Source organism: Sycon ciliatum, chromosome 2 (genome assembly GCF_964019385.1).
Source record: "Sycon ciliatum chromosome 2, ocSycCili1.1, whole genome shotgun sequence".
Taxonomy (NCBI): Eukaryota; Metazoa; Porifera; class Calcarea; order Leucosolenida; family Sycettidae; genus Sycon; species Sycon ciliatum.
Window position 1 is genome coordinate 4,303,632 of NC_088644.1, and position 19,151 is coordinate 4,322,782.

Genomic DNA, 19,151 nt, shown 5'->3' on the forward strand with positions numbered 1-19,151 from the left:
CAGTACTAGTAGTCTACTGTACATGATTGTACTTCACTCTTCTTATGTTACTAGTACCTTGCCGACCGCATACCTTTTTCGCTCACAAGGCGGTCACGAGATTTCGCTCCAGTTGACAGGGGTTGACCGCTACCCGCTCCTGATAAGCTCAGCCTGGGTGCAACAGTTGAACACGCAACCGACAATTTCTCCAACTCCTCTTTCATTTGCTCTGTGGATATATTATTGTTAGACTTAGAGTTCGTGAATTCTGCATGTTCTTTAGCTTGTAGTAGTTCACCTCGGTCTCACTCTGCGTGAGTCTGAAGGAGGCTAGGCAATGAGGGCAGTTGTCTTTCTAGCGGCGCTGACAGTGTGCGCTGTATCCACACCGGTATATAGCACAAATGACGAGAATTGGACGTTGAAAGATGAGCAAGACCTTCGGGACGGTTATGGGCCAGATCCTGATGGTGTGCCACTGGACTTCAGATGTGCGTGGCGAAAACTAGCGTTGGATTATGCTCGCCAGCTTCGTCCGGACAGTGTGCCTAATGTCCATGATGCCTTGTTGCTAGGCTCCATGTGCAATGTTAGTCTGAGCGAGGCTGACAAATCAGTGGTACCCGTCTTTCCACCACGCGAATGGCCAGCCAAGTGGTTCGAACGTGATGATGGGGTAACCCAATACGTGGATGCTATGAACGGTGATGACAGTCACTCGGGTACAACGCCCGACAGCCCCAAGAAAACCATCCATGCTGCTCTGGCTGCCACACGTCAGGCGGGCCCAGGCTCAAAAATAGTTCTGCGCAAGGGGACGTTCCATTTGTCGACCCCCCTGGAACTGACGCCAGCAGACAGTACATTGATCATTAGCAATTACCCGGGTGAGGAGGTCTGGGTTAGTGGTGCTCACCCTCTCAATAACCTGCAGTGGAAGTCACATGACGTGACCAAGGGCATGAATGTATATGTAGCGGATGTAGCGGACGCAGAGGGCATTGCTTTCACCGGACTCAGAGTCAACGGAAGACGTGTGACGAGAGCCAGGCGACCCAACTCCGACCCGGAGCGGGACTTTTTCCCGAAAGGCTGGTTCGACACCAGCACAGCAACAAAGTGGCTACCCGCGCATGAGTACGGCCCAGCCAGGGAAGTACAACTTGGACCAGTACGTAACATAACAGGAATGTTTGAGATGTACGGTGTTGGTATTGGTGGACCATGCTCCCAGTTCTCACCTCCTGTTAGCTACTGGTGTCAGAAAAGTCCACCTGGTGGTGGAGGCTTCCAGTACTACGTACCATCGGGTGTGACATTCAACGGTAAGACAATGCACTTGTTTACTGTGCAGGGGCGTCGTAAGGTAATTTAGTGTGGTACGGTCAGCTATCTGAAGTACAATTTACTCGTGGGGGAGGGGTGGCTGAGTGGAACATTTTGGAAAATAATAATTATTAGAGCCCAAATCAGTGCATTTTATTGATTCACGGGGTACTTGGGTCAAATAGTGATACGGTCAATACCGTAGTGACCGTATCGTGTGCGACGCCCCTGCTTTGACTGAAGTCTTTTCGAATAATCTCCAACAACGCATGCACCATACAATTTTGCAGTATGGAACAAGACCAGGGATGTCACGGGTGGATGTCTGTGTAACCGACAGAGGCACATGGTCAACTGGGTACTCACTGCTCGGGGTGAGGGTAACATAGATGCAGCTAACCAGGTTCGCCCCCTTATCGGACATGGGTCGTGAGACTTTAACCACCTCACCCTCGCCGTTTATGGCACTACATCTGTCACCCTGGTATAGTCAGGCATGGTGATGACCTGGCACGAGCGAAACTTCTCTAAGCTGGTTGTGTTTCTTAACACAATCATAAGCCGGTGGTAACGCGGATGTGCAAACTTTACTTTTACCTTAAAGTACCGTTGATCCGCCCCCTCTCTAATTCCCGCCCCCTGTCGATTTTCTACCTGTGAAGCGACTTCGGCGTATACAACGAAAATACGATGTTGAACCGACGCATGCACTACTGTACACAACATTTGCCAATCCAGGATGAAAATGTGCACAATCCAGCACATCGAGTCTGAACTTCTACGTTGTTGTACATCGTACTGCACTTGAGAGCCTTGATCTAATTCCCGCCCCCTGCCGAAAACCCAGCTGGGAAGCGACATGGCGTGGGGAGGGGATCAACGGTACTGCACGGTACTTACACCCATGGACTGATGTGTTCAGACGGGAGAATAAGGTTATGGGCTAATGAGTCCTGAGCATGTGGCATACCTATCAGGAGCAGCAGCAGGAGCAGCAGGAGGTGTCTCAGTCTCTATGCCGGACAACTATCAAGTATAAACTATAAACCAACTTGCTCTGTACGAGTCTGTACGAGTCTGTACGAGTCTGTACGAGTCTGTACGAGTCTGTACGAGTCTGTACGAGTCTGTACGAGTCTGTACGAGTCTGTACGAGTCTGTACGAGTCTGTACGAGTCTGTACGAGTCTGTACGAGTCTGTACGAGTCTGTACGAGTCTGTACGAGTCTGTACGAGTCTGTACGAGTCTGTACGAGTCTGTACGAGTCTGTACGAGTCTGTACGAGTCTGTACGAGTCTGTACGAGTACCGTAAAGTCCCGCCAGAATGCCCCTACTCCCTCCCCCGACCCTTCGAGTAGGTCCAGGTGGGGAGGGGCGGATGGGCGAGTCCAACTTGCCGCATTCAGTACATGAAAAGGAACTCACCGTACAAAAACTGTGCGTGCGTCTCGTTCACCGACCAAAGGTCAAGAGCCGTGAGGGAGTCGTACCCAGGCCGACCCATCAAAACCCAGGGTTTGTGCGATCCCTGGTCAAGATGGTGGGAACTGTTGCATACGTTTCCAACCGGGTCGAGCACGCGTCTGCAGTACGGCATCACACTTAACAGAGTCATACAAGGATACAATCATTATCACTTCCCGGACAAGAAGTCGGGGGGGGGGGGGGGCACTCTGGCGAGATTTTACGGTACTAGTACCGTGGGGGGGGGGGGGGGGGCAGAAGGATTGGAATGAGGCCTGGACTATATGACAGTCCTGCGTGTGAGGAGAGTGCATGGGTGCTGAGCTGTTCAGCAGTTTCCAGGTGTTCTCAGTTCTGACAGGCTACAGCTACACGGGCCCGGTATCTTGCTCGGTCCCCGGTGGAGCACATGTACTGCAACATGCTTAGCTCAAACAGGTCTGAAATCTGCCATATGGCTTTTAGGACGGTACCTCAAACGTTCATCTCGGCAACAAGACAACATGCAAACTTGAATGTGAAACTTTCTCACAAAAAGGATGCTTGTTCGTGAGCATGGCTGACAACACTTACACACACCAGCATGGCTGATAAAAAATGTTTGGACAGAATATGGCATGTGAACTTCCAGCGGCCTGATTATTCAAGCGGCTCTATCGTGTGAATGGCATACATGGCTCACTGTTGCGCTAGCCTTGCATGGTCACGGTTATCACGGTTATGGGGGATAGGTGTGCTACAGGTACCTCAGTGTATGGTTAGCAGTGTTGTTTGAGTAGTGCCAGGGCTGCTTTCATTACCCCCCCCCCCCCCCACACACACACAAACCATGTACCATGTACCATACACAAACACACACACACACACACACACACACACACACACACACACACACACACACACACACACACACACACACACACACAGTGGATGTGTGTATCTTATCACCAGGACATACATGTGCAAGCTGCTGTCTGCTTTGTTGACATAACTTGCACTAAACCTCTTCAGCAATGATCACAACTTGTCCACCCTACATATCTTCCAAGTGCATGTTGTGCTGCAGGGAACAAACTTCACACTTGCACCGGTGCTCTACATGTATCACCTTGCCACGGCACCTCTCGCGCATATCCAACTGCCTCACACGACGGTTACAGGTGGTACCTGTTGACACATGGATAGTTGATAAGCCTCCAACACGGTTGCATAGCTCTCTTTTCTTGGATTGTCGCTGTAGTGATCGCAGTCTGTGAATTGGTAGATTCCCCGGTAGCGAGTCAAATACAAATATACGAGTATATTGCATTTCACTGTAGCATGTACCTCTCGTCATTGAGTCTCTGGAGAGGCAGCACTTTGCAGTTCTTGCAGGAATGCCACCACACACCACAAGTTATGTGGCTGTGTCAGTATGCGCAGGAACTCGCAGAACTCTTTCATGCCAGTTTACAGTGTGAGACTGTGAGCCCATCAGTGCAGATGTTCCTGAATACTGATTCAAACCCTGTGGCCGGATCCGGAAGCGGCTCATGCCCGGAAAGGATTTCTCACAGAACAGGGAGTGTTGGCATCCCACAGCGGACACTGTCACTACACCTGGAATGGTCTGGAGTGTGATTGCCTTGCAAGTCTGACATTGAGTTCATGACACACTGCACCATTGAGCGGTCTTTCAATTTTTCAGTAAAATCCTTCTTACGAGAGATGGTAACGAAAACGTTGAAGGATACCTAACCCTTGCTAATGGTGTGTGTGTGTGTGTGTGTGTGTGTGTGTGTGTGTGTGTGTGTGTGTGTGTGTGTGTGTGTGTGTATGTGTGTATGACACAAGAACTACTGCCTCGCCGAATAGCTATCATCGCCTCCGGCGATGGGCTTTCCAAAGGTCCAAAGGTGTGTGTATGTGTATGTGTGTATGTGTGTGTGTATGTGTGTGTGTGTGTATGTGTGTGGTGAATGTGCAACTTGCTTTATTTATTGCGTTGACTTTTTACTTTTACTGTTGTTGTTGTTGTAGGCAAGGAGGTATTCAGCGAGGCATACGGCCCAGTTCACGGAGCCTGGAAGAATGTGACCGGTGCCGTGGCGCATGTGTGGCGTAAGTCCCACTGGTCCAGTTGGATGTTTGCTGTGGACGCGTACTCTCCACTCCGTGACACACTCCACTGGACATGGGGTGGTTTTCAGGTAAGTCCATTGCTTTGGTACGTGTCCTGTCTGTCTGTCCGTCCGTCCGTCTGTCTCTCTCTCTCTCTGCCTGTCTGTCTGTCTCTCTCTCTCTCTCTCTCTCTCTCTCTCACACACACACACACACGTGCGGCATGGTGTGAGCCAACAGTTTCGAGCTGACTTCGAAAACTGGTTTTGGCTACAAAACCTGCTGATCTGCTGTATTGGCGTCTGTCTTTGCAGGGTTCGCGCGGTGGACCGGGCAGTGATTGGTTCATTGAGAACGTCTTCCAGGAACTGGACGCACCGGGGGAATGGTTCTTTAACCGTGACACCAGTCAACTGTTCTATTTCCACAACGCAAGCAGTGGCACAGCACCACCAGCTGACCTACAAGTGGAAGCTACCAATCTGCAGGTAAGCCATTCTCAGTCCCACTAGGCGTTCTTCCATGCACCTTGCAGGTCAACACAACTGCGGCCATTCCCGTCTCAGCAGATTAATGACAACTTGACATCCGTGGAAGAAGAACTTTGCCACTGGTATGCAAGTCTCATCATTTCCCTATACAGCCCTCTTCCAATCAATACCCGTCATCTCATAATAGTGTATACATGTACAGGTCATCTCTCGTTACTAACGTCAAGAGTACATGAACATCTGCGTTAAGTACATGAAGCGGTATTCAGAAAGATATGTGTGAACTCTTAGGCCTCATTTACACGACACCGATTGAAAAACGTTTTTGTCAAAAACTATTTCAAAAGAACGCGCTTCCACAGATTTTGATAGGAGTGTGCACACGAGCACGCTGAAAAACGTTTCAAACGAAAAACGGCCTTCAAAGTGTATTTCAATCATTTTCATTCCGTTTCTTTCTCGTATAGACGGCAAAACGTGTTACTACTACGAGCCTCGAACTCAAAACATACCACCGCCAGGGCAACTGTTTGCACGTGACCATTGCGCGCCGAAAAACGGGTTGCAGTGTACACGCTTATCGTTTTTGTGTAAACAGCAAAAACATTTCGAAAACGATTGAAAAATGTTTTTCAATCGTTGTCGTGTAAATGAGGCCTTAGGTTACTCACTGTCATGCTGCAATGTAACATTACGTGTGTCCGTGTGTCTGTCTGTATGTGCGTGTGTGTGTGTGTGCGCGTGTGCGTGCGTGCGTGTGTGTATGTGTATGTGTGTGTATTGATCTGTGTACAGGTTCTGATCAATATCACCGGAACACAGGCCAACCCAGTCAAGAATGTCACCATCTCTGGCATTGGCTTTCGTGACGCAGCCTACACATACCTGTCACCACACGGAGTACCCAGCGGAGGTGATTGGGGTCTGGAGCGACTTGGTGCTCTGTTCTTTCAAGGCACTGAGAACTGTGTTGTGAACAGCAGTATCCTGCACCGCATGGATGGTAATGGTATCATGCTTAGTGGCTATAACCAACACACCGTTCTATCAAACAACAACTTTTCTTGGACCGGCAGTACAGCCATGGCTGCATGGGGAATCACAGATGAGATCAGTGACGAGGGTAAGCATGGCAACGATGGCACCGATGGGAATTTCCCTCGCTACACCATGATCTTGAACAACGTCGTGCGTGAAACTGGAATCTGGGAGAAGCAGTCGTCTGGCTGGTTCCAAGCCAAGTCTGCACAGTCTGTCCTGCGTGGTAACATCATTTACAATCTAGCGAGAGCAGCTGTCAATATTAATGATGGATTTGGAGGTGGAAATGACATCACGGAGAATCTCATCTTCAACACATGTCGTGAGAGCAGTGACCATGGTCCTATCAACAGCTGGGACAGACAACCTTTCCTTACTACAGTCAACGGCGGAACAGCTGGAGTTATCCCGCTGGTCAATGAGATCCACAACAACTTCCTTGTGTCGAATTACGGAGGCACCAAGGGTGGCGTGGACAACGACGACGGAAGCATTCTGTACGCAAACCATGACAATTTTGAAATCTACGGCTGGGGCCAGAAGAACGGTATCGGATGTGGTGACCACCGCTCCTATAACAATGTGCATCTGTATCTTAGCACTGGCTATCGCGGACACACAAACTTCTTTGGACATGAAAAGTACGCTGATCAGATATACAATGAGACATGGCTGTTTGGCACCGGTACTGCTGACTATATACAGTTAGGTTCGGGATGCCAAGACTCTGCGACTTTCCGGCCACCCGACTGCCATGATAACACAATCTACGATGCCACTGCTAACCAGCCAATCGTGGCGTGCGGCAAGCAAAAGATGACCGTTTCTGAGTGGCAGGATAAAACCGGCCTCGACAAGGGAACCACTGTCAGTTAGCAGTTGCCCAGCAACGAAGAGTTGATGAACATGGGACGCAGGTTGCTGGACATGACTCCTGAATGACCAGCCCAGTTTCTTGGATGGAGAGCTAGTCTGAGCTGGCATACCTGCATGGAGAAGCTTGTTCCTGCCCAGCTTTTGACTCGGTTACGTTGAACTGCATTGAAGCTTGCGTCTGTTCAGTTGTGAGATCTTAACGTTCTTGGGCCCGCGACTCTACCTCGTGTTTCCAGGGGGTTAGCCTGGGACGTTCTTATTGTTCAGCAATCTGGCTTCGTTCTTATTACACGCTCTTAGAAACCATTCGTACGGGATCATATGTATGTTTGCAAAATTCTGCCAGAAAACCAACACCGCAGTTCTTTAGGCTGTGGCATTCTTAGCATTTCAGGCTGGACGTTCTTGGGCTCGAGGCGCGCGGCTCTGCTTTATTCATTTCTTCGTTCGACAATGCACCAGCACTTGAACGAAAAATTTGTCGTCGCCCCGGTGCACTGGTATAGCGAGACCAGCTGTACCAGCTGCATGTCCGCTACATGCTTGTCGCAGACACGAGTAGAGCGAGTGAAGCAGCCTCACAGCATGAGTTTGCGCGGAACTTAAAAATTCGATACTGGGCAGTGTTTAAGATCACATTCACTGTCAAGCGGGAACATGAATCTTTGATTCCGCCGTGAGTTGCGAGACTTGGATATTATTATTATTCAAGAGGAACATTATATTCGACAGGAGCTTGTAATCGAGTGAATACGGCAAGTATCACTTCAATTGCAAGTTATACAGTAGTGGCTTCCATGGTTTCCATGGTTACAGTGCACATGTACACAAAGTACGATATTTAATAATGTGCTGTCTTGGCATTGGTTCAGTGCATTTACAGTATAAGCCGCAACCCATTTTTCAGGTCTGAGCGAAATAGTTTCCATATGCATTCAATTCAGCAGGAAGTCACCTTCGATTGTAAGTCGCACCTCACTCTTTCCCTTGAAGTTAGGCGTAGAAAGGTGAGACTTACAGAGAAAGACGGCGTAATTCGAAATCGTCTTCTTTTTCTTGGCTTCTACTGTGCAGTGCTGGACATAATCAGCAGAGGACAATGTGTAGTAATGAATGGAATGGTGATGAACAAAAACATACAAGAAAAGTGTGACGAGCAGGAAGAGAAATCGCAGAAGTAAATGCATCTGCTGCATTTGTAGGTGAGTTGGGAAACATAAGAAGCGATTAGACTAAATGCAGTGAAAGACCTAAGCGAAACAAACAGCAGCAAAGACAGCGACATTGGGACACAATGTAGCGGGATCGGAGTAAAGAAGATTTAGCTACACGTGAATGGAGAGGAGAGGAGAGAGAGAGGTAGAGAGAGAAAAGACAATGACATTGTCTCAATCCTAAGAATAGCGTGTCTCTAAAACATGAGATAAAATGAATAAAAGTTTGAGATGTTGAAAAACGACCGGTCAAGAATCACGTAACTACTATGTAAAAAGATGAGGGAAACAACTATGGTAATAATACCGTATGAGCAAATAGCAACTAGCAGCAGCCCTGCTGACACTACGCAACACTGGCGAACAGTAACAACCAGCCAGGCATAGTCCGCAGCAGCAGCCGCCGACAACTAGTGCTACCAACACCGACTAATACCAGCACTGCAAGTCAAGGTGGCCAACAGGACAACAACAACAGCAACAAAATGGTGGCATACCCGTCTTAGATGAGCAAATGCATGAATATATAGGCTGATCAAGTCTCTCCTAAGTCACCAATCATACACCCTTGCACACTGCACCCATAAATGTTAAAACCACACAGCATGCCGTTCCCACATACGCACATGTGAGCATACCGTTCCCATAGCAGGCACCTAAGCGACCATCTATACACATACTACAACAGAGTCAGAGCATTGAGCATTCACTAGCATTAACTAGCCTTAACTGGCACTACCACCACTACTGGCAGATGAGCTGTCAGACGCCAGCTGAGATTGTATCCAGCTGTCAATCTGTGTGACCAGTTTGTGGCGCTTGAAGCGTAGCGCCTCTTTGCGAATATCCTTGGCGAGTGCTACACGTTCTTGCGTCGTACCCTTGCTCTCTGCAAGCATTTCCAGTATACGATCAGCACCTTCACACACAAAAGCAGCCATCACACAGCATACGATTAGCACCTTCACACAGAAAGCAACCATCACACACATACAGTATACGATCAGCACTTTCCAACAGAAAGCAACCATCACACACATACAGTATACGATCAGCACTTTCCAACAGAAAGCAACCATCACACATACTCTACTTCAAAAGACAAAGTACTAAAGCAGTGCTTTCTCGTCATACGTGCTGTGCATACCGGACACAAGTTTTTGGCCATGTGGTCGCAAGCTTACGCCAGACCGGTCATCTGATTTTTCTTCGGTTGAGCTAGTATTCCTGAAAGCAAGACGGATCAGCCGGCAAGCAAGACACAGTGCCGCTGTCTAGGAATTACGCTGGCTAAGCGTTCAAGAGAGACAGACCCCACTGCCTGAATGAAGTGGGTACATAATTCAACACTACCAGGACAAGCCTTCTTCTACATAGCTCGTAGCTCGAATAATACAATGGACAGGAGGGTACACATGCGTATGCACGTGGGTGGGGGAGGGAGGGAGGGAGAGAGAGAGAGAGAGAGAGAGAGAGAGAGAGAGAGAGAGAGAGAGAGAGAGAGAGAGAGAGAGAGAGAGAGAGAGAGAGAAGTTACAAACGAGAGAACTTTGCAATAAAAAAATTAGCTCTTACTTTTGCCTGGCTTGCGAACTTCCTTCATCATAAGCGTTTTGATATTTCCATTGTCTGAACACACGCACATCAGCAGCACAAGAATGACAGGAAACAGAGGAGTCTGAGAGGACACTCTCAGCACCGCAAACGAACACACAGACATACACACACTCACGCTCATGGAAGGTGCTGCTGCTGCAGCAGCAGCAGCAGCAGTCAGACGAGGACACAACACGCCGACCAAATACACATCTCTCCAGTGACTGAGAATAAATTACGAATGTGCCCCCCCCCCCCCCCCCCACACACACACACTCTTTAGCCTAGAGAATCCCTTACAACCTGCCAGCATAACTGTCCTAGTCTCAACGGATCAGCGCTAAACAGGTTCCCTAACTTGCACTTGTTCGAGTCTAGGTATGTCACTGACCATTTGCAGATCTGGCGTGTGCCACACCACTGCTAGCCGCAGCAACCGCAGTAGCAGAGGTTGTTGCCGTCGCTGCCGTTGTACTTGAAGCTGCTGCAGTTGCTGTCGCTGCTGAGGCTGAGGATTCACCAGAAGTCGTTGATGCCGTGAGTGCATAGTTCTTCTGTCAAGCGCACACATGCATATACACGCAGGACAAACACAGGCAGGACAACGTAGTCACACTTTTTGAGAGGACAGAACAGCTTTACCCAGACATCCAGCATACACATGCGTACATGCACTGCTGAACACGAATACAGGGTGGTGGGGGGAGAGATGGGCAAAGCTGTTGGCTAGTGCCAGAACTACCCAGAAGCCACACAAAGTTGGGACAAAGCCAAGCAAACCCGTGCATGCAAGAAGCGAGACGTTGGCATTAGAGGAAAGTCGGCGTAGCCCCGGATTAGTCCCTCGATTCGCTTTGCTGCAAAGTGAGGAGATGGCCGAGGGTGGAGGTAAAGTGGCGGCATACCAGTGAAGAAGAGTAGTCAATGGCTGCCTCTACAGTAGGTCACTGGTGGGATGCAAAGTGCCAAACACCTCTACAGTAGGTGGGATGCAAAGTGCCAAACACCTCTAACGTGGACCTGAAATTACTGTAAAGTGAGAAACTTTCGCTAGAGATTAAATTTCGCTATTTTAGCGACCATCACACAGTTGCGAATATAAATTGCCGCAAACTGCTCTGTACACTGATTGTACTAGATCCAACTGAATAGATGAAATCGCGAAAGTTTCTCGTTGCGAACCAGCGCAATTCTTGAAAATGCAAAACTGGCGCGCTGTAGCGAGAGTTTATTGCTTTACAATACATTGCAGGTGGAAAGGAAAAAAAGGATACCAGGTCATACACCAGTCACCTAAACTCACTAAAGGATACCAGGTCGTACACTAGTCACCTAACCTCACTCATGCCAGCTGCAGACACGTGCAGTGCTATCAGGCAAACGTATCTGACAGATATGACACATTCTAAAGGTTATTGTAAGGCCACACGTTTTTATTTCTATGTTTCTCGTCACCTGAAAGTCTAAAAACGTATGCGAGAGGTGGAAAAAAATAAAAAAATGACCGAAAAATAAAAAAAGTTTATTAGACCTTTGTTCACACTAAAATCCACCAATACACCATGCAAAATAGCATCCATAGTTAGCAACTAGTATGTGGTAGGAGCTTCTGTCACAATCTGTGCATGTGCAGCTAGATTGCGCACAAAAATGCCGTCCTTGCATCATGTTTCGCGCAGGCCAGGCCACATTATGTACATGTGCATGAGTGTGCTGGTCCCCACATGCACAGTCAGTGCAGCACAGTTTTTTCTTCCAGACTCCTGAATCGTATGCGCGCGGGTGACGAGAAACATAGAAATAAAAACGTGTGGCCTAACAGACAACTGCCTAATGCTGTACTAGAAACAATAGACCCAATCGAAAGAAGGAAATAAAACGAAGTGAAATAGAAAACACACAGACACAGACACACACACACAGACACACACACACACACACACACACACACACACTTACCGATGAGGCAGAGCTTGTCGCTGAGCTAGCAGACAACAGAGCACACGCGCGATCACCGCTGCTCGCCGGCAGTGCTGCTGGCCGAACATTTGACGTATCAGCTCTGCTAGCAGCGGTTGTGCATGCTGCTGCTGACGTACTCGGCGAAGTTGGACTGGACAACAGTGGTGAAGCTGGCATGGTACCGATACGCAGCAGTGCAGTGGCAAAGCGCTGAGCTCGCGGTGTCGACGATCGAGACCGTTTTAGACTGCCACCGCCAGGTGGCGATCCGGGCCGCTTGCCAGGCGAGTCACCGACGCCGACAATTGCTTCGTTAGCTTCATCCAAACCAACACCTCTCTAACAACAACAACAACGACGACAACGACGACAACAACAACAACAACAACAACAACAACAACAACAACAACAACATCTCTTATTGGCCACAACCCATCGTGAGAATAGCTACTTGAAACAACAACAGCGGTAACAACGACCAACACTGCTGCCATGTATCAATATCTATGGGCAGAGCATTTGCAGTTCACAGCACATTATCCAGGGCCCCAGGCATGTGAAGAATGCTGTCAGCACCTGAACTCCATACAGACAGCAGTGCATAACAGGAAACAAGCCTTTCTGCTCGTACTTCGAAGTACAGTTTTTGCTTGTAGAGTAGGTAGGCAATGTAAAGATGGCTACACATGGCAATGTACAGATGGCTACACATGGCAATGTACAGATGGCTACACATGGCAATGTACAGATGGCTACACATGGCAATGTACAGATGGCTACACATGGCAATGTACAGATGGCTACACATGGCAATGTACAGATGGCTACACATGGCAATGTAAAGATGGCTACACATGGCAATGTAAAGATGGCTACACATGGCAATGTACAGATGGCTACACATGGCAATGTACAGATGGCTACACATGGCAATGTACAGATGGCTACACATGGCAATGTACAGATGGCTACACATGGCAATGTACAGATGGCTACACATGGCAATGTACAGATGGCTACACATGGCAATGTACAGATGGCTACACATGGCAATGTACAGATGGCTACACATGGCAATGTACAGATGGCTACACATGGCAATGTACAGATGGCTATACATGGCAATGTAAAGATGGCTACACATGGCAATGTACAGATGGCTACACATGGCAATGTACAGATGGCTACACATGGCAATGTACAGATGGCTACACATGGCAATGTACAGATGGCTACACATGGCAATGTACAGATGGCTACACATGGCAATGTACAGATGGCTACACATGGCAATGTACAGATGGCTATACATGGCAATGTACAGATGGCTACACATGGCAATGTACAGATGGCTACACATGGCAATGTACAGATGGCTACACATGGCAATGTACAGATGGCTACACATGGCAATGTACAGATGGCTATACATGGCAATGTACAGATGGCTACACATGGCAATGTACAGATGGCTACACATGGCAATGTACAGATGGCTACACATGGCAATGTACAGATGGCTATACATGGCAATGTACAGATGGCTACACATGGCAATGTACAGATGGCTACACATGGCAATGTACAGATGGCTACACATGGCAATGTACAGATGGCTACACATGGCAATGTACAGATGGCTATACATGGCAATGTACAGATGGCTACACATGGCAATGTACAGATGGCTACACATGGCAATGTACAGATGGCTACACATGGCAATGTACAGATGGCTACACATGGCAATGTACAGATGGCTACACATGGCAATGTACAGATGGCTACACATGGCAATGTACAGATGGCTATACATGGCAATGTACAGATGGCTACACATGGCAATGTACAGATGGCTACACATGGCAATGTACAGATGGCTACACATGGCAATGTACAGATGGCTATACATGGCAATGTACAGATGGCTACACATGGCAATGTACAGATGGCTACACATGGCAATGTACAGATGGCTACACATGGCAATGTACAGATGGCTACACATGGCAATGTACAGATGGCTACACATGGCAATGTACAGATGGCTACACATGGCAATGTACAGATGGCTATACATGGCAATGTACAGATGGCTACACATGGCAATGTACAGATGGCTACACATGGCAATGTACAGATGGCTACACATGGCAATGTACAGATGGCTACACATGGCAATGTACAGATGGCTACACATGGAATCTGACTACAACAACAGTGCTAGTATCCACCATGCTAACTGTTTGACTGCATGCTACACGCCACACGGTAAAGATCAAACCTGACTTCATCGAGCACCCATCGGACACAGGCTTGTAGTGCGGTGTTTGAACGGTGCCCCTTGCACATTGCGTACACGAGGCGCCAAAGAACAGTGGTCTCATAAACCAGGTGATCATTGGACAACAGTACATGTACAGAACTTGCAAGAGTTTTTTTTCATTTCTTTACAACGACCACTTACTAGTAAATGGCAAACACGAGATGCATCTAGGGGAAGCACGCACAACATGAATTGTGTGTACTGTAACTGTGGATGGATAGCTGCAACGGCTGGTTTTCAGAACTACATCCTGTTCAAAAGGTAACTAGCTCTATGACTGTATGCATTCAGATGCGAGGCCGACCGCATACAATGCAGTGCTCTGCTGCATACATACAATCCGTCAATCGTAAAGTTTGATTACATTGCGACCATTATCAATGAACTACATGTTACAGTGCAACCGGCCACAATAACAGTGACCTTCTAATTGTAAAAAAAACCCGAAGCGGAAAGGTGGTTCTTGACCCACCCTGTACGAAAACCCGTACAGTTTTTTAAAAAGTTATAAGCAAACTTACGCCCTTGCTCTCCAGCCGGAACGGGTTTCCGAATAGTTGTGTCTTGCTCTCGCCAGATATACTGACATCAATATCACGCAGTGGGCTGATCCGCTTCAGGTGCTCCTGGTAATTGCCAGTCTGGGCAACTGGCAAGCTGTGGCGCTCCTCTACACAACACACACACAAACACACACATACATGCAGACACACACGCACACACACACACGCACACACACGCATGCACACACACGCACACACACACGCACACACACACGCAGACACACACAGACAGACAGACAGACAGACACACACACACACACGCAGACACACACATACACACACACACACTGCGAAATTCATGAACCAGTTTTCGGGCATTCTTTTCAAATGAAATACAAGCAACCAGAACCAATGAAACATAGGGATAAGTAGCATCACAAGGGAGGTAACCACTACAACTAGGTGATAAATTTAGCGAAGAATTTATGCACAAGGGGAGATAAGAAAAAGGGAAAGAGAGGAAGAGAAGGTGAGAAGTGAGACGAGAGGAACTAAAACACACACTGTGTAAAGACAAACACCAAATGGACACTACATTAACTAGTGGGGTCAGGGGTGTCAGTAAACAACTTGAGAGATGTTATTTTTCTCTTTTGTTTACATAAAGATGACTGGGTAGTGTAAATATAAATAGCTTCTAACACTTTCAGAAGCTGAAGCTATTTATATTATTTTACAATCAGTCATGCACACATACCTTCATCCTGCAGACGTGTCCTGGCGCCACTAGCGTTACACTGCATTGTGACATTCTTCCGCATTCGCGCCAACTGGTCGACCATACTTGAGCGAGATATATCGAAAGGATTGCGATACATCTGGAGACGGATTGGCTGCAGCAAACATAAAAAGCACGTGTGAAGCATGTACGATTGCACTATAGACAGTACTCCATAAAAATGCACAATACCAACCAAGGAATCCGAATAGACACTAGTATGTCTTCCAAAGCATGTAGCTCACGGTCACTCAACAGTTGATGCATACTGGCAAACAGTCCACAGCTGCAGGAGTATGCAACGCTGACCTCAGAGCTATGGGTGTGGTGCACTCTGCACTGCCGTTGGACAGTGGAGATATGGGTGTGGTGCACTCTGCACTGCCGTTGGACAGTGGAGATATGGGCGTGGTGCACTCTGCACTGCCGTTGGACAGTGGAGATATGGGCGTGGTGCACTCTGCACTGCCGTTGGACAGTGGAGATATGGGTGTGGTGCACTCTGCACTGCCGTTGGACAGTGGAGATATGGGTGTGGTGCACTCTGCACTGCCGTTGGACAGTGGAGATATGGGTGTGGTGCACTCTGCACTGCCGTTGGACAGTGGAGATATGGGTGTGGTGCACTCTGCACTGCCGTTGGACAGTGGAGATATGGGTGTGGTGCACTCTGCACTGCCGTTGGACAGTGGAGATATGGGTGTGGTGCACTCTGCACTGCCGTTGGACAGTGGAGATATGGGTGTGGTGCACTCTGCACTGCCGTTGGACAGTGGAGATATGGGTGTGGTGCACTCTGCACTGCCGTTGGACAGTGGAGATATGGGTGTGGTGCACTCTGCACTGCCGTTGGACAGTGGAGATATGGGTGTGGTGCACTCTGCACTGCCGTTGGACAGTGGAGATATGGGTGTGGTGCACTCTGCACTGCTGTTGGACAGTGGAGATATGGGTGTGGTGCACTCTGCACTGCCGTTGGACAGTGGAGATATGGGTGTGGTGCACTCTGCACTGCCGTTGGACAGTGGAGATATGGGTGTGGTGCACTCTGCACTGCCGTTGGACAGTGGAGATATGGGTGTGGTGCACTCTGCACTGCCGTTGGACAGTGGAGATATGGGTGTGGTGCACTCTGCACTGCTGTTGGACAGTGGAGATATGGGTGTGGTGCACTCTGCACTGCCGTTGGACAGTGGAGATATGGGTGTGGTGCACTCTGCACTGCCGTTGGACAGTGGAGATATGGGTGTGGTGCACTCTGCACTGCCGTTGGACAGTGGAGATATGGGTGTGGTGCACTCTGCACTGCCGTTGGACAGTGGAGATATGGGTGTGGTGCACTCTGCACTGCCGTTGGACAGTGGAGATATGGGTGTGGTGCACTCTGCACTGCCGTTGGACAGTGGAGATATGGGTGTGGTGCACTCTGCACTGCCGTTGGGCAGTGGAGATATGGGTGTGGTGCACTCTGCACTGCTGTTGGACAGTGGAGATATGGGTGTGGTGCACTCTGCACTGCCGTTGGGCAGTGGAGATATGGGTGTGGTGCACTCAGCACTGCCGTTGGACAGTGGAGATATGGGTGTGGTGCACTCTGCACTGCCGTTGGACAGTGGAGATATGGGTGTGGTGCACTCTGCACTGCCGTTGGACAGTGGAGATATGGGTGTGGTGCACTCTGCACTGCCGTTGGACAGTGGAGATATGGGTGTGGTGCACTCTGCACTGCCGTTGGACAGTGGAGATATGGGTGTGGTGCACTCTGCACTGCCGTTGGACAGTGGAGATATGGGTGTGGTGCACTCTGCACTGCCGTTGGACAGTGGAGATATGGGTGTGGTGCACTCTGCACTGCCGTTGGACAGTGGAGATATGGGTGTGGTGCACTCTGCACTGCCGTTGGACAGTGGAGATATGGGTGTGGTGCACTCTGCACTGCCGTTGGACAGTGGAGATATGGGTGTGGTGCACTCTGCACTGCCGTTGGACAGTGGAGATATTGTCATTCACATACAGTAGAATCGCTCGCCCAAGAACGTTGTTTCCAAGGGGTTAGCCTGGGACGTTCTTATTTTTCAGCAATCTGGCTGCGTTCTTAGAAACAGTGCGTACTGGATCATATCTATCCCAAGCTGCCAGAAACCCAACACCGCCGTTCTTAACTTTAGCTGTGACGTTCTTAGTATTTCAGGCTGGACGTTCTTGGGCTCCACGTTCTTCAGCGCGCGACTCTACTGTACCAAACTTTCCAAAGTCTCAGAGAATACCCGCTTCAAAGCTGGTGACTGCAGATCAAAGTAACAGTTACTGATACTATAGTCTGGCTGGTCTTGCAGTATCTAGTTCATGACTACAGTGTGTGGGCAATGGGCCGCGCCTGATGACACGTGCAAAGTAAGTGTCATACTTTGCTGCGGGTTGCGGACTCTTGGTAGCTGCACGAGTACATGCCATGGAGCGTGTGCAACTGCTCGCATATTCTCTTGGCAACATAGGGATTTCCCCCGTTTCACATTGGGGTAGTACTCCCAACCAGATGATGTCCACCGTAATACAGTTCAAGGTAACAGCATCTCTAGTGTAGCAAGTCTGGCCAGAGTATTGAAATGAGCTTCGTGCTGATCTAAAACACTTTGTTTTTCTTGAAAGCATACTAGTGAAAAACTTTCAAGATGATGTTGAAGAGCCTGAAGCGTGTCCCTTTCACATTCTCAGTGTTATTGCATTCTTGTATCCAAGAAAACTGTTCATTTCGTTCTTCACTAGACTTTGTTGCAATCCAGCCACTTTGAACTCCACTGAAGGGGAGACCTAATGAGGTTGAAGTAGCTAGCAGTGCAGAGATAGAGATAGAGATACCGTGATGCTATGATGACTATACTATGATACATGGTGATATGATGATTCTACTAAGTAGAATACATTACCTCTTTCAGAGGGTAAGGCGAGTTGGGCTCCCTACAGGCAGACAAGACAAAGACAGAAGTTCACAATGCTAGAGATGAGTGTGCCGTGGTTGTGCATCTAAAACCGAGCGCAGAAAGAGGTAATAATGCCACATGACTCTGCGTGCTAACAAACCAACAGGAAGCTGACTAAGTCAGGCGATAGTCTATGCCATCAAATACAAGCAAGCGCAGGTAAAGACTTGAACATGCCCAGAGTGCAAGGCAAGCAATACGGCAACAGACAGACAGGGCACCCTGCAATGAGCCACACAGAAACCCTACTCCGCACACTCACCCATTCTCCTTTGCACAGCGCTTGCCCAGCTGGTGACATACTCTGTCATACATCTCCTTACCCTGGAGTGGACCAAGGCAAACAACACACACACACACACACACACACACACACACACACACACACAAAATAGCAAATCCGTTGATTCCCGAGCTGCAGAGAGTGCTCAATGTCAGAGACAGAGCAAAGAACATAGCAAACTCAGCGGAGGACGTTCAGGTTGGTTGTAACTCGGAGTTTCATGCTG

The 19,151-nt window shown here is 48.6% G+C and overlaps 2 protein-coding genes across 2 annotated transcripts in view; one reads left to right on the forward strand and one right to left on the reverse strand.

Annotated features, from left to right (window-relative positions):
• Nucleotides 1–162: 162 nt before the first annotated feature.
• Nucleotides 163–7,850, forward strand: LOC135808334 (uncharacterized). The gene is made up of 4 exons (XM_065321507.1): nucleotides 163–1,307; nucleotides 4,794–4,963; nucleotides 5,189–5,362; nucleotides 6,161–7,850. Exons 1-4 carry the CDS (start codon nucleotides 320–322, stop codon nucleotides 7,280–7,282), a joined length of 2,454 nt encoding a protein of 817 aa, XP_065177579.1. The 5' UTR covers nucleotides 163–319; the 3' UTR covers nucleotides 7,283–7,850.
• A 464-nt stretch (nucleotides 7,851–8,314) lies between these two features.
• LOC135808333 (integrator complex subunit 6-like) overlaps nucleotides 8,315–19,151 on the reverse strand; it is a 24,596-nt gene continuing 13,759 nt past the window's right edge. Inside the window, exons 12-19 of the mRNA XM_065321506.1 lie at nucleotides 18,905–18,966; nucleotides 18,589–18,619; nucleotides 15,641–15,776; nucleotides 14,902–15,050; nucleotides 12,052–12,393; nucleotides 10,484–10,646; nucleotides 10,072–10,125; nucleotides 8,315–9,415 (exon numbers count right to left, since the gene is read on the reverse strand). Coding sequence (XP_065177578.1) covers nucleotides 9,222–9,415; nucleotides 10,072–10,125; nucleotides 10,484–10,646; nucleotides 12,052–12,393; nucleotides 14,902–15,050; nucleotides 15,641–15,776; nucleotides 18,589–18,619; nucleotides 18,905–18,966 — 1,131 coding nt within the window. The 3' untranslated portion in view covers nucleotides 8,315–9,221. The remainder of the gene's footprint in view (nucleotides 9,416–10,071; nucleotides 10,126–10,483; nucleotides 10,647–12,051; nucleotides 12,394–14,901; nucleotides 15,051–15,640; nucleotides 15,777–18,588; nucleotides 18,620–18,904; nucleotides 18,967–19,151) is intronic.

Coding starts and splice junctions, on each gene's coding strand:
- LOC135808334 (XM_065321507.1), top strand. CDS start 320: ATGAGGGCAGTTGTCTTTCTAGCGGCGCTGACAGTGTGCGCTGTATCC. Junction 1,308..4,793: donor ATCGGGTGTGACATTCAACG/GTAAGACAATGC, acceptor TTGTTGTTGTAG/GCAAGGAGGTATTCAGCGAG. Junction 4,964..5,188: donor GGACATGGGGTGGTTTTCAG/GTAAGTCCATTG, acceptor CTGTCTTTGCAG/GGTTCGCGCGGTGGACCGGG.